This window comes from Metarhizium brunneum, chromosome 2, assembly GCF_013426205.1.
Source record: "Metarhizium brunneum chromosome 2, complete sequence".
NCBI classification, from domain to species: Eukaryota; Fungi; Ascomycota; class Sordariomycetes; order Hypocreales; family Clavicipitaceae; genus Metarhizium; species Metarhizium brunneum.
Window position 1 is genome coordinate 4,106,059 of NC_089423.1, and position 15,385 is coordinate 4,121,443.

General features: G+C 51.7%; 3 protein-coding genes across 3 annotated transcripts; 1 reads left to right on the plus strand and 2 right to left on the minus strand.

Moving 5' to 3' along the window:
- Positions 1-1,021: 1,021 nt before the first annotated feature.
- CON7 (C2H2 finger domain transcription factor CON7) lies at positions 1,022-2,502 on the minus strand (the record flags this gene model as incomplete). The annotated part of the gene is made up of 4 exons (XM_014692040.1): positions 1,022-1,050; positions 1,111-1,446; positions 1,502-1,682; positions 1,924-2,502. The coding sequence occupies 4 exons, from the start codon at positions 2,500-2,502 to the stop codon at positions 1,022-1,024; spliced, it is 1,125 nt and encodes a 374-aa protein (XP_014547526.1).
- Positions 2,503-7,057: 4,555 nt separating this feature from the next.
- Positions 7,058-7,378, minus strand: G6M90_00g041850 (uncharacterized protein; the record flags this gene model as incomplete). Its single annotated transcript, XM_014692041.1, has 1 exon — positions 7,058-7,378. The coding sequence occupies one exon, from the start codon at positions 7,376-7,378 to the stop codon at positions 7,058-7,060; it is 321 nt and encodes a 106-aa protein (XP_014547527.1).
- A 3,946-nt stretch (positions 7,379-11,324) lies between these two features.
- Positions 11,325-11,603, plus strand: G6M90_00g041860 (uncharacterized protein; the record flags this gene model as incomplete). The annotated part of the gene is made up of 1 exon (XM_066130289.1): positions 11,325-11,603. The coding sequence occupies one exon, from the start codon at positions 11,325-11,327 to the stop codon at positions 11,601-11,603; it is 279 nt and encodes a 92-aa protein (XP_065986307.1).
- Between the last annotated feature and the right edge of the window lie 3,782 nt (positions 11,604-15,385).

The following is a 15,385-nucleotide window of genomic DNA, read 5'->3' on the forward strand; positions in this document are numbered from 1 at the left end:
TCGGTGCGTTTTCGTCCAACGTGATTCCTGTACTTCTGGCATTGCCATTATAGTAGCAAATACATGGGGAACAGGCTGCCACCTCTTCCTCTTCTTCTTCTCTCTGTCTCTTTTCTCTTTCTCTTATTCCGCCACTTCATTAAGGTCAACGTCATCATCGGTCTAAAAACCGGGTATTGCACCATCATCGTTAGTCCTCTGCGTCAGAGTCTGTGTCGGCACGCATTACTTCATCTTCTTATAAAGACTCTCCTCCCAGAATTGCCTTGCGGCACAGAAGGTATACCCTCCACAAAAGAAGAGGTTCGCTTCATCACGCCATCTTTTCATATCCTAACATCCCTAATGCGCCAGGTAATCAAATTGACCACCGTAGTCTCGTGAAATAATGCCCTCTACCTCCCATGCACCATAAAACAATGCAAAAGTGAACTCAACCTTTCTCCATCCGCCCACCCAGCCATTTCCCCAGGAAATAATCGCGAAAATCAAAAGTTGCGTCATGGCGAATGAGAAAACCAATCAACGTCATACTAATGGGAGAAAATGGGCAAGTACCATAAAAGTAAGAAATAAGAAAACAAAAAACACTAAAGAAAAGTATGCAATAAGAAAACGGTTAAAAAGAATTCAATAAGGGACAAACTCCAACCATTATGGAAGGCTGAAAGCCTCTTGAGGCTAAATATATGTGTGTGTCCAAAGACAAACCATGAGAGCTCTTCACCCCAATACAAAACGTACAACAGTCGAGAGTCCTGTTGAGGGTATATCCGACCCGTCCGCCCTTTTCTTCGAAAAATCTGAACGCCGAGAGCCGCTCCACCGCCATTGCTTGAACTGGTGTCCTCCTACGGAGGCAACTAGGCCAAGGAGAGAGTTCCCCGCCAATCATGGCAATTATGAGTTGAGAGAAATATGCGGATTCGTACAGTGGCCCAGTATTTTACAAGTCATGATTCCGGTCTGTTGGTACCCCAGGTAACAGCCACTTGCCTTCGGTCACCAAGAACACGCCACCCTAATGACTTCCAGGAGGGCCGCCATTAGCTGCGAGTGCATGTCAGTATCCCTCCCGATTTTAATCCCACGTCATCATTTTCGACTTACACTGGTTGTACATGCTTTGGGTAGGCTGGCCGTATGGCGAATGAGGCTGGTAGTTTGGGTACATGTGGCCGGCACCATAGTCTGCAAGCTGCTGTTGGGGGACTGCTCCTGACGGAGGAGCTGGATACTGATTTGGTTGATAACCAATAGGAGGCAGCTGAACAGGTCGAGAGCCTGGGTAGGTTGAAGTTGGAGGAACATCAGGGCCTTGGTCTGGTCCACCGTTGTGCGCTTGTGCGGCGGCAGCAGCGGCACGGTGTCGCTCTTCCTCAGCCTTGCGCTGTGCCTCTTCCTCCTTCTTGCGCTGTTTCCATTCCTTGCGGATCTCCTTGAATTCTGAAAAGGAAAGGTTAGCATGCAAGCCAGTCAGGTTGGTTGTAGGCCAAAGTACCTTCAGGGGTTCGTTTCTGCCCGTGGGATTGCATGGTGACGTGAGCATTCAAGTGGTTCAGCGTGCCGTAAGCCTTTTCGCAGCCATTCCAACCACACTTGTACATGCGCTCAATCTCTTCATATCGTCGGCGGGGGCGCTTGTGCTGCTGCGCTCCAGGAATTGGCACAAACGAGTAAACCTCAAAAGCCAGTCATGTTAGCCATATGTGACATAGATTACGTTGCCTGGCGGTCCTTTCCGAAAAGGGGCGGGCTGGAGGCTAATCCATTGCTGCGCTGTGCTGTGGCGAGGGGCCAAAAATAGAGTTCAACACTATATTCGGTGACGACTCGATCGCAGCCACGCCAAGTTCTTTTCCAGACTAGGCGACCAACATCGCGGAGGAAGCCATGCAAAAGTTGTTCCATTCTAAAACTTACCTGATTTGGCCTTTGTTGAGCCTGCTGTGAGGCCTGAGAGGGCGAGTACACAGGGTGCCCAGACGCAATTTGACTATGCTGAGAGTAACCCGTCCAGTCGGGACGAGGCTGCGCGTATATGCCACTGTTTGCATGGGAGTAATTGTGCGTCATGTCTGGATTTGCAGCGTATGGTGAATGTTGGCCGTAAGGGTAAGTCGGGCTAGGTGCCGCAATGGACGGGTCTATAGGCACTCCGGTGTCAGAATGAACGGTATGGGCTTGATGGTTTCGCCCATCCTGCTGGGTAAATGACGGACTGTTTTGTTGCTGCGCCATACCTCCGCTGCCGGTGCCGGTCGCTGGATGGTATGAACGCTGGATATGCTCCTGGAAGGTGCCTGATCGCGAGGACTGAGGGTACACGCCGTACTCAGACGTAGGTGTCGCCGAGGTCGGATAGCTGACTTCTTGCTTGACGGGATACTGCGCACCTGACGCGTGATCTGCAGCCGAGCCTTCAGAATGATTGTCGCCGAAGCTGCTTGGGTAGGGCGAGGGCAAACCTGTCTGCGAGTAGTCGTGAACAGGTCGGTCCATAGAGGTACGACTAGTCCGGAGGTTGCGTAGAGTCGCCAAGTCAGTCAAGTTCAAGTGCCGCAAAGACGCTCCAAGATGTGCCAATCGGCCAACACCAGACTTGTCTATGCCGGTAGAGAGGGGCGAAAAATAGAGATTTGCAAAGTAGCAACCGGGAGGGAGCGATTCCGCGAGGCGATGTATAAATCGACGGATGGGCCGTTCACTTTCCGAGTGTCCAGCTGGCGTCTGAGTGAGGACGAGATTGACAGCCCAGAAAAAGAAGAGTAAATGTTGCAAGTAGCAAGTTGAAGGACGAAAGAGGGGAGAGTTGATGAGGATAAAAGTGATCCCTGTTCAGGCGGATATATGGCGTATGTATATACCCCGTGGTGGGTTAGATGACGGTTCCTGGTGGCAGGCTGATGGACAATGGCGGCAGCAGTGCAAGTCCGTAGTTGTACTGGTACTTGGGGATGGCGCCCGTGCAAGCGGCCAAAATGGAGGTTTATGGTCTATTTTCCAAAGGTTGATTGATGACACCAGGAACAAGACCGAGTACTTTTGAGACGGATCTCTGTCGCTGGGGACGGGGGTTCCAAGGATGTTTGCACACAGTCGCCCACGATCAGAGGATAAAGTCGAGGGGCTAAGATGGCTTTGAACCAGATTGCGGAGCGCGACACTAATATAGTGCAGTATCGATTGTGGACTCTGCCGAGCGCCCAATTCCAACTGAGCCTAGCGCCTGACTCGAGATGGGACCTGCTGGGACCTGCTAGGACTTTGCTGGGACTGGAGGGGGGGTGTGAACGCAACAGATTGTCTTCGGCGATGAACTCTGACCGCAGCAGAGAGTCAGTCAGGGTGAAAAACAGCCCGAGGTCGACTCGGGAAAATGCGCAAAACCGCTGAGGTGCGCAATTCACGTCAGAAAACCACAGATCGCAGGGCAAGCTTCGGCCGCAAGGCTTGAGGCTTAAAGCTGGAGGCGCGATGCTTCAGGCGTGAAGCGGGCAGGAGGCCGGGAGGGCACTGGTCTGGTGCGCTTTCCTGTGCGTCTGTTGCCTAGCTGTTGCAAGTTGCGTGCGTGCGTGCTCGAAAAATGAGAATGTGTGGCAGCGGCCGAGGCAGCGATGATTGTTGTTATTGTTGTGCAGCAGCGCGATGCGGGACCCGAAGAAATTTGATACGGTCTGGTGCGCTGGCGAGGCAAAAATAATGAACAACGGGGGACCTTGAGTAATGAAGAAGACAAGCGGAGCAATTGGGCGCGGCCCTCGGAGCTTGTGCACCAGAGGCTGCTTGGGATAAGACAGGACAAGAAGACGGTGGGCCGACTCCAGATAGTACTCAGTCAGCGACCCGACGGCAAATGCTCAAGGGCAAGCAAGTGACGGGCAAATTATGCTGGTGCCAATCAAAGACACGGCCTCAACCAGACACGGCGTGCAAGCACGGGATGCGCGCTCTTGAGGCCTCGCGCAGACAGGATGGACGGACACAAGAGTCCTCCTATGCGAGCCAAGTCTGGTGTTACGGCTCCGTGTCTCCAAGAAAATTAAGTCAACTGTGAATCGATGATAACACGGGCAGGCGAGAATTTTGAATGCAGAGGTCAATCAATGCATTTGTAATGGATGGCAAAGAGAGAGAGAAATCGGGCGGCCGACTTGGCAGAGGCAACGATTACATGTACGGGCCGACGACAGATGCAGGCTGCGAAGGGCTGGACCACCAAACACATCAAACATGAACAGCACATGAACATCATGTCGGGGCCACGGAAAACCACGACAGACAGACGTGGGGGAACCACACAATCAGAACAACGGATGGAACCCAGTGATTGGGACCAGCGGGAGGACTCTGGAGTGGTGGGCTTTTCGTCTCTCGTGGGATTTGCCTATTACACAATACTGCTCCGTTCGAGATGGAAGCAGCGGTATTGTGTGTGGACAGGGGAGGGGGTGTGAGGCGAAAAATCGGGTTATTTCCGTCGTAGCGCGAACCTGATGAGAGGCAGAGAAGATGCAAATGGCACTTGATGGCGATCCGGCGAGCTGGACGAGGCACGCGGGTTGGCACGCTACGAAAAGAGAAGCTGGCTCAATCCGGAACATGCTACAAATCAGTGGGTGATGAGTGACGCCGTTTATTCAGTGACCTTTATGTTGTTGATGATGTGTATGATGAATGTTGATGACGATGGCCATCATGATGATGATGATGATGATGATATGCTATTGGTGTTGTCTGTTGCTGTTGCTGCTGCTGCGGATACTATAGAAGGAAAGCCATGATGACGGTGATGACAATGGAAGGTGAGGTCAAGGCGGTGGCAGCCAAAATTAATGCGGCCGGTATTCGTGGGCGCGGTGTAAACCACAAGCGCGAGATCTTCAGCCCTGCTTGGTCATTTGTCACTGTCTCGAGGCCCTCTGGGATATGTATGGAACCAATGAATGACTCGGTCAGTCGTTCAACAATGACATCAGCTAGAGGGTAAAGTAAAGAAAAAACAAGGAAGAGGTAGGGAGGCGGCGTATCAGGAAGAATGCAAAAAGGAAAGAGAAAAAAACTTCGCCGAGAAGGAAAAATCAAGACAGAGCAAGACCTGCATCCTCAATGCGACTGGTGACTGACTGGTGACTGTTCCAGACGGGGACACCGATGAGGCGATAGAGGAGGTGAGGTGGACGGTAGCAACCTTGACTTGACAACATTGAAGATCTGGTCAGGTGCTGCCGGAGGAGCAAGAGCCCTGTGAGCCCTGTGAGCCCTGTGAGGTCTCTGTAGCCTTCAACCCCGGAGCACTGAAAGGGCTTGCAGTGCATGGTGCCAGCGCTCACAGAACGCTCGCGTGGGGGTGGTTGCAGTGATCCAACGGGGTGGGCGCACAAAGAGGATGGTGGGGCCAGCTGGGGCCAGCAACAACAGAGACCCTCAGTGTCCGCTCTTGCTGAGTGCTGATTCCTGGGAGAAATATCATTGATTAGTTTCCTGCCCCCCTGTGGCTCTGTGGCTCTTGTGGCTCCCTGTGGCTCCCTGTGGTTCCCTGCTCACGGAGCCAGACGAGCCAGGATGGCCGGCCCCTGCACCCCTGTAACTACCTACCTAGGTACCCAAGCACCTACGATACGACCAGACAGCCATACTCAAGTGCTACGTTGACCTAATACCATTGTACAGCCATACAACCCTTCTACCAGTCTGCTGGCTTCTGGGAGGTCAACTGCACATGTGGTCCTGTGACATTTTGGAGTCCCCCCGGCCGGCTTCAGCAAAGCCCGACAACATTGTGGCGGAGGGGCGTACAGGGTGCTCAGGTGCTTCGAGCAATCGCTCTCCACCCATTTGATCGAGTGTTGCTCTCTTCCTCCCTCCTGAGTCGATATCGACCGGGCCTTGGGCGTTGCTGCAACGTGCGCGAGTGGCTGCATAGCTCGTTCTTTTACCATCATGTCCGTGCCGAAATTGTGGCAATTCTCAGACTGCAGGCCGTGTCCGCTGGCTGACCACTATTACAGCCCTTTTCTGGTATTAAACTTTTTTGTTTTCTGGCCTGCCGGGGTGGGCGACTCAATCATTGACCAGGGACGGGAGAAATATCATACTACTGGCAAAACGTTGATTTTGACGCTGCTGCGAGCGTGTCATATCTCCAAGCTGCTATGCGTGTTGGCGTCCATGTATCGATACTTGTCAAGCCGCATTCCTTCATCCCCAATCAAGTGACGTTCAATTCAGACCCTCGCGAGAAAGCTGGAATGGACAAGTAATCGGTATTTCGGTTTGTGGGTATCCCCAGTGATACAATAAGGCAGCCAGAGCGACAAAGAAAAACGTGGATGAAGATGTCCGAACTCCTGGTCTGCCCTAGACAGTGTCAAGTGCTCTTATAAGAACTGGGGGCACTGGGCCAGCTCCGTATTACAGTGGATATACATACATACCTACCTATGTATAATGTTATATGTATGTATGTATATACAACATACATACTCCGTACATACGTTCAAGATGTATGTACTCTCTCCGTCGGAGCCGATTGCCCCGCGACCAGGGTTTTTTTATCCGCCGCGTTCGCACCTACAGACAACTTTGGAAGCTGAGACTTCAAAAGGTCTTGGCCACTGAAGTGGATTCTTGTTTTGCAGTGATAGCCGCCTGAAAAGAAACCCGTTATGCCTGGGGACACTTGGGTGAATACCTCTCATACCTCATATGATATGCCAACTCCAACGCCGGACAATCCGGTCTGTCTTTGTAAGGCGGCGCCATGCGGACGGACGTCTTCTAACCTTCCTCCTTCTTGAAAAGCAATGATGGCATTGAAGAAGATGAATATACGCCAAGCGGAATCTCGATGGCATGGTTAATCAAAGACCAGTCCAACCCGCCAGGCCTCCCTCTATACAATACATTCGCTTCTCAGTCTGGGAGCTCGCGGCGAAGGACAAAATGGAACTCATTCAACACACAACATTGCGCTCCAATCACAGTTATGGTGGCTGGTTCCACCAAAAAGGGAGACTTCAACAGCGAGGGCGCGGGGAGGGTGCGAGGCTGACTATCACTGGCTGCGGATATCCTTGCGAGCTGGGGTGAGGGTGTGCAGACAGAGAGAGGGGAAGGGGTGGTCATTGTACGGATCGCAGGGTTTGTATTCAAGGCATCCTGTATCGCCCAGGTTGATGTCGATGTCGTCGTCGGAGTAAATGCCCATAATGGCGAATTTATTCGACTGGGCATTGGACTGTGGGGGGCGGGCAGGAACCTTGACCGTTGGGCCATATCCCATGTTTCTTGTGCCATTGGCATTTCCTGCCGAATAGACCTGCTGCCTTGTCATTCTCGTGAACAATGTGAACCCGTCGAGGTACGAAGTATCCATTTTTGCAGTCAGTATTTCGCAGTGAGATGTGAGCGCCGACCGAGATGCTCGTCTTGGCTGCTAACGGAAGTGGAAAAGGGGGGGATCCAGCCGTTCAGAAGGACCAAGGGTTGGCTTGGTTACTTCCCCAGAGTTCCAACAACTTGGAGGCAATCAAGCAAGTTACCCAGGTAGAGTGCGGTGGTTGAAGACTGTCGACGAAGACGGTCGACGTGGAGAGACAAAGTCTGGCGCCATGATCACCGTGGCCGCGGTCTCGGGCACGTTTTGTCTGGTGTTAGGGCCCAGCAGGTCGGTTCACGGGCTCACGCTAGCCTATGTTACACAATCTGAGCCTCTCAACCTCGGTTTGTACTCTTTGCAGAGAATGGAGTGCCGGAGTACTCTCAACGGACTAATCGTGCCACGTCGTGTTCCTGGATCAGGATTGTGGAGGCGGGTGAAGGGTGAAGGGGCCAGAATGGTTCCCAAAGCTCTGTGTGATGTAAAGGTCCAACAGCCGCGTGGAAAGCCAATAAAGGCCGGCGAGACGAGACTTGGAGAAAGAAATTCATTGCCGATCCATCTGCTGAACGTCTGCAGGACAATCAATGTTTCTCGATTCGAGCCTCCAAGGCAGCCAGGTATTCAGCGACGCGAGTTGCGTCGGGTCTGCTGAGACAGTCGACAGGAACGCAAAAGTGGGCACTTGCACAATACAATAGGCTCCAGATGTCTGTTCTGTCTCGTGGTCAACGTGTTTGCAATTGGTAAATGGGGTGCGGTGATCTCAGTGCTCCTTACAGGAACGAGCGGCCAACCGCTGCCCTTCGCTTGAGCAACCTTTTTGATGGTGTCGTGCGTGTCTGGTCTGTCTGGTCTAAGTTGGTCTTGTCCCGCAGCTGAATTTCTGGGCGATGATCTTCACCATCAACTGAAAAGGGAAAAAAATATGGAACAATAATGAATTAAAAATTAAATGAAATAAGGGAGAGACGAGTTGGCCTTTGCCTGCGTCCGCAACGCAACCGCAACCGCAACGGAGATACATACATATTGTAGATAGAGTCCTAGCATCGAACATCAGTGGGGAGGGATGAGGCCAAAGTGCTGATGGCATGCCAAGCTCAGGCGAGCCACACGACTATCTCTCTCCTAATTGTTGCCGTCATATGTTGTTTTCATCTGCCAGATGGAGGCCAAGAGCGCGAGACTGTGCCATGGTGCCGTGATGGTGCCGTGATGGACAAACAGCCGCCACAGCGTCGACATGCATGCATAAGATGTGTGCAGGTGTCCACCCAAGACACGACGTGCACATGTGTGCCCTCCCCTCTTTCTTCCAGATGTCCCCACGGCGCTCCGTCAGGGCGGCCCAGAGAGACGTGCAGAGCTGCAAGCCAGGGTCAGCCACTTTTAGCAACACCCAAATTGCTCCAGGGCATCCACCGTCTCCAACCCACAACGCACCAGCCCAGTATCACATCACGTCAGGAAGAACAGACGAAAGATTGATGTGCCTTAGCCTGCAGAGCCAGAAGAACGACTAGGAGATTAAGATGTCGGGAGTCATCCGGAAGCGCGTTGACGGCAAGCCCACCTTGATTGATTCAGCCAGTTTAGACTTGCTGCTAGTCGAAAGACGAAAAGGATCACGTCCAGTGGCATCCGCGTCCTGTATAGTGACCTCCACCAGAGTTTCGAAAACGAAAAAGGAAAAAAAGGGCGAGGTGCCCATGCCCGTGTCCGTGATATGCAGAGATGACGATTTGTTGTAGTAATTCTCACTGCGTTGTTATCGACAGGTTTGCGGCGGGCAAGGCGGCACCTCAACAAACACCTGCCCATGTCAGCATGTGTGAGGAGCTGATTGCGTCCATGTCCAGATGTCAGGTCAGCAATCAACAACGGGCCAAGTGGGTCACGCCGGTGGTTGCGGTCTGCAAAGTTCCGTATTGTAGTTATGTGTCCAGCTAACCAGGGGTCGCCAGAGAAACTCGGACGCTCTCGACGAAACCGTATTAGTATAGCACAGACAATGAACTTGTCAGATGGCCAAGTGCATGCCCATGTCGGCCGAGGGCTCTTTACGCGATATCCGGCCTTCCACGATGATATCCACGATTCCTGGCTAAACTACCTCAAGCCACTTCCTGGGGTCAAGGCCAGACACTCTCAGCCCTTCATATAGTATTACTATGAGCAAGTACGGAGTATCACGCTGGATGTCCACCCAGCATCCCTGTTCTATAGTAACCATGCTCCCCTCCCCCCCTCTCTCTCCCCGGCTGCATCCCATCGCGACCTTGAGGATTGTCCAAAACAAGAACATGAGTGGTTTCAGTGCTGGGTTCTCTTCCTCGCCTGCCTCAGGGTTGCCGCCGCATGGGCGACATTTGTGCGCCATTCCTGGACTAGGTTCAAGCCGTACTAATAGTCTGCAGATGCGATTCCAATACTCAGAATGCCCCATAATTCAGATCAGCATCTCATGGTCAAGGCGGAGAGTTTGGATATCAAACAGACCTATGGTCGAACAGTTGATGAATAGACACAGGAAACAGAGAAGCTCTTGTGCATGTAGCCTTCAACCGATGGAAAATTGCTTGTAGATGGGGAAAATGCAGCATCGGTGCTTTGACCAAGAAACTGGAACAAATTTGAACGAGGCCGGGGCAAAAATGGGCGACTGTGTGGTGTGAGATGTCGCGCGTATTCTGAAATATATCCGGCAGAAATGTTGATGTCGCAACCGCACACATGGCACTCGATGCCGCGCTCGTAGTCTTGGACCATTTCTTGAGCTCGGACGCTTTTCGAACTCGTATATCGTAGGGCCGGCGCGATGGTTGATGCTGAGGTCGCAGTTGAGAACAAACAATACCATTATGTTCCTGCCGTGGATGTCTTGATGATGTTCGAGGCACCCCTTGTGGACAAGCACCAGACATTCTCACCATACCGCGTTGCGCCAAAACGTTCCAATGTTAAGTCGGATCGATCGCTCAGACAGCCCCACCACAAAGCCAGTGCCATCTTTGCACTACATACATACATACATAGCTTGCCACATACTCCGTACCGCGTACCTCATACCACAGAATCTTCCAACCCCCAGTTGGTAGTACTCGTTCCGTACAGCAGCCACATGAGTGCCTCTGTCGGGTCGACGGACGGGGCCTGGTTGACCTCTTCTTTTTGTCAGGTCTATGTATGTATAATTCATTAGCCTCCACACCTTATCCATGTCGCTCTTCGAGGAGTCACCCACCCTAAAACACAATGTCTTGATTTCCCCGGCGCGGCGACGTGCAAGTTCTCTTCGTGGTGCTTGTGCACTTGAGACATGAATGAAAACAAAAAAGAAAAAGAAAAGAAGAAAAGAAAAGAAAAGAAACCAACAGGGATAAAACACGACCTGGGGATGGGGAACGGGTGATTACGCCGGATAATGGTTGTATATCGTGCCAGCAAGTTGAAGCAGCGGCTATTTTTGGCGCCATGGGCATTCTGAAAGCTGATGAATTGACATGATCAATTTCAACGTTAACCCAGCGAGCGCCGTCAATCTAGTGTGGGCTGCTGCAGCCCTGCAGAATGCGCCGGCCCCCTCCCCCCCTTCTCGCCAACTGGCAACTGGCCCTTCACAAGTTCCCCAGTTTCCTCCAAGCCCAAATGGTGCCACGCCCACTTTGACTACGACATGCCGACCAACTAGGGAGGTACCAACGTACCTACTCCATTCAAGACACACATAGAGTAAGTTGCAGGCTAAGTTGACCTTGGGTACATTTATCTCCACGCTTATGCACGACCCAATCAATACATTTGCGATTGGGCAGCCTGGCAGCTGCAGATGATCGTCATGCCTCTTTCGCCTTGTGGACTCTTTATGTATTTATTTCCCGTGCAATACTGTCCATTGAGAACCATGGACAGAAAAGCAAATGAGCCGTGCACAGCTGCAATGGGCATGATACGGCGAGGCGGGGGCGGCGAGTTGCCCGAAGACTTCGTTTTAGAACCATGTTCTAGCCTCATTTTCAAAAGATCAAACAGGAACATAGGAATCCCAGATGACCGTGCTATTCGAAACTCTCAAGTGCTTCTTCGCGCACCACCAGCCGTCATGGCCACATCTGGGCTCGGCGTTAGCGCCCAAGGGGAATATGCGGAAGATCTAGAGTTACTGCGGGGGAGAGAAGAAAGTCGGCGAGGAGGTGCATGCATCAAGGTTGTTCGATGATACTCTCCGTATGCACATGGCCACCTAATGACGACCATGTTGACTGGTCGCGTCTGAATTCGACAAGACCTTGTCACCACCTGACATGGCAGACCTGACATGACAGACCTGACGTGACTGGCATGACAGATATGACAGGTATGACAGATATGACGGGCACGACAGGCACGACGGACGGACACGGCAAGGCATGGCATGGCATGGAAATATGCACGTCCAGTACGTTCCAAACTCAGGAGCCCTCGGCGTACTTGCCTCGAAACATACCTGCCTACATGTACCTAGGTCGGTAGCTATTGGACCAACTCTGCGCTTAGCCGGCTTTACCGCATGGTGCTGTGTCACGCCAAATTTCAGTATCCCCAAGACCGCATTCGCCAGAGCTGGAGAAATGATGCTGAACTCTTATGAGAACAAGGTATAATTCATTTCTCGACGTCGGCGCCAACTGCGCTTGTACCCTGCAGCCAGTTCTCAAGTCTGTTTATCGTAATAGAAAGCTTTAGAGAACACTAAAGGACTGGACATCAACGACTAGTGTCCACAGGGTCCACGTGTAAAGCCATGTCGGGAATTCCTGCACTGCACTGCTTGCATTGCCTGCCTACTTAAGTTCTAGTTCTTGGATGCAGAATACGGAATACACTTTTTGTCACTACGTGCTTTTGCGAGTTGGTGTCACTCACCCAAGTTGACCCAACCTGCATCTCGTCTCACGTGGGGTATCCACCGATGCGCGAACCCATCCATGCTCACGCCAACCTGGTCGTCCAAGTTCCAAGTTCCAGGTCCCAGGTCCCAGGTCCCAGGCTTGCTCAGCTTATCGCTCTGTCCTTTTTACTACTGCGATGCCGAATGAAGAGCCTTGAATCTCAGGGCGTACAACCCTTTTCGAAGAGTCAACTGGACCGAATGTCACGGTTCTGGTCGGGACAGTCCACAATCACTGGGTTGACAAGCGTACCCGTCAATTTCATATTCAAAATGGCCACTGTAACATATGTGCATGCATGGCTGTGGAGTCTTGTCTCGTTCAGGTCGATGGTATCATGCTTTTTTGAACGTACGTTACTTGTCCTCGTTATTAGCCCCAGACTAACTGTTTTTAAGATCAGCATGGGCGGCAATCGCAAGGACCAATTACTTGAACAACATGTCGACGTAATATATGCAATAGCTATGGCAACAGTCCAGCGCCATTGTACTCAACCAGTTCGGGCACACACTAGGTGGGTAGGATTCGGTGGACAAAACCAAACCAGACAACAACCATCCTTCCAAGCCACTACATGATCGATACAATCAGTCTTCTTCACAATTTCTCAGGCCCAGCAGGGGGACTGCAAAACAGTAAACTTATTTGGTAGTACCCGCTTAAAGCAGGGCCAGCGAAATCCGTATTTGCCACTATACTGCTAGGAAATCTACTAAAACTAGAGCTGTCTACATTAGCGTAATGGCCCATCCACATGGCGATCAATCCCCGAGAGTGTTGCAGCACAAGCCTCCAGGCGTTTCTGGAATATCTGACTAGCTCGGCTTCCTTCAAGGGATTATTCCCGTTCGGACACTTGCAGTATATGTACAGTACGTGGGACATCAGACGAACCATGGGGTTCGTTGTGGAAACAACAAAAGGCACCAGTAAACGCCTCAACTCCACAAGAAAGACGCCCTCCTACCGTCCAGTTGAGGGATACGCTCCTTGACTTGTGGTGAAATGTTTCCCCTCGCGGCGACGGGGTTGCCCTGGGCAAATAAACAAGCCATCCATCGCCTCGTCCATTATTGGAACTTAAGCTTCTGCATGACCCAGCGATGAATTCATATCCTCAACTGTGCATTCCCATTGACACAAAGATTCCATTTCAGGGGCGAGTTTCCAGTCAGCGGCGTGGCTGAGAGACAGGTGTTCTTCTCATTGAGGACAGGATAGGCACACACTGAGCAACATGGCCTACCAGGAAAGGAAAATGGCCGATACATGGCATGATAAACGATATTTCTCAACCTAATAAACGCTATACTCCACCAAAACTTCAGCCGTATTCATGTTGCCCAGTCTGACAAAGTTTCATGATATCAAAATCAAATCTCGGACTCGCGGATGCAAAGGCTTCCGGTGTGCATTCGACAGCCTGGCCAGCAAGCGTCTGTGTTCAGCTGCGTCCTTGGTCGCCAAGAGCGATGCTAGGTCATTGAATATGATTTGTAGAATGGTGATTTCCGAGACGGGCGCCACGATGGCAGCCACCAGCGAAGCGCCAATCTTGGATAGTGTGCCTCTGCAGCCAAGGTTGAAATTTCAATACGCTCGGTCGTCGATTTTTTGTCACTCAATATGGAAAGAAAAACCGGCCGTTGGATTTTGTTTTCACTTTATCGGCTACAGACCAACGTCACGGCCTAGCCAAGCCACATGAATAACGTTATTCATCAGGTTTCAGGTGGGTAGATGAAAGCGTAGACAGCTTTCCCGGAACAACTACAAAACAATTTTGGTCACAATTGCCCGGTTCCGTCGACGGAACGCACCGCACTGCACTACGGAAACAAGAATCCGATACAGGCCCAGCAATGTCATTGGCATTGAATTCGAGGACCTGGGAGGAGAACTCGCGTTGGTCTCGCCCGCCACTGCTGACAGCCCCTTAGATAACCCTTTCATTTATGGAAAAGGGGTGTCCAGCTCGCAATACCCAGGTTTTAGTACATGATTGAAATATTTTGGCATGACCAACCTCGAACATCAGCGTATTTTGATGGGATTGAAGATTGTAAATCAGGGGCTTGTGTCACAGGTTGTCATGACGGGTTTGCTGTGGCCCGTTGGTCTGGCGGCGGCCCACTTTCGCTCCATTTTCCAGATCTCACTTCTGCATCCATCTACTCAGCATGGTGTCGGCGAACTGAGCCGCCCAGCGGATCCTAGCAGAGAGCTTTTGCCTGGCTCTGGCCTGGCTGAAGTTGCAGCAGGGGCGCTGTGATCTGATTCAAACCAACCAGATACATGCCGAAGTCATCTTAGGGCCATTTTCGGCCCCTAGTCTGCTGAACCCGCGGCTGGGCGGCTCCGTGGATGAGATTCCCACCAACCCAAAACGCGACTCCGAACTAGTATGGGAGGGGGATGGTAGGTACTACATGGGCAAACGGCTTTCGAGTATCAGCTAGGCATCTAGGATCCCATCACCAGTGGCGGCCGGGACTAGACGAATGTCCGTGTGGAGTTTTGCATACTGACGAGATGAAGCTAGCTCCCTGTTGAAGCAAGCTATTCTGGCAGCCACGCCGTGTATACAGCATCTCTCAACGCATCTCACAAAGAAATCGCCGTGGACAACAGAAATTACATCTCCCTGCTACTTTACATGTCTCAGCAGTTAGTTGTCCATTATTTTTTGGTGGGCACAGACTTGAATAAGTCGCCGTGGGGATGATATCGGTCTTCTGCTTTTAGTAGCGCCGCGACTTTGTGTCAACCTTCTTCCCGCATGGATCTCGGAGAATTGGCATTTCTCAGGTTGGAAAGGGATTGGATCATGTTCCCTGCTTACTTTTCGAAATCAGACAGCTTGAACATTCTTCCGAAAATCCCTGTGTACATCACCCGCGGGGCCAGTGCGGTCGACAAAGTGTCCAATGCGGACTGGTGGTGGTGGCTCAAACAACATTTTTGCACATACATCTGCCTAACTTGCGACTCCTTTGATGGACGGCTTCCTCGCTCGGAGTGTGACATGCTAGGAGGAGTGTGGCCGGTGGTGCAACCCTGGGGCAAT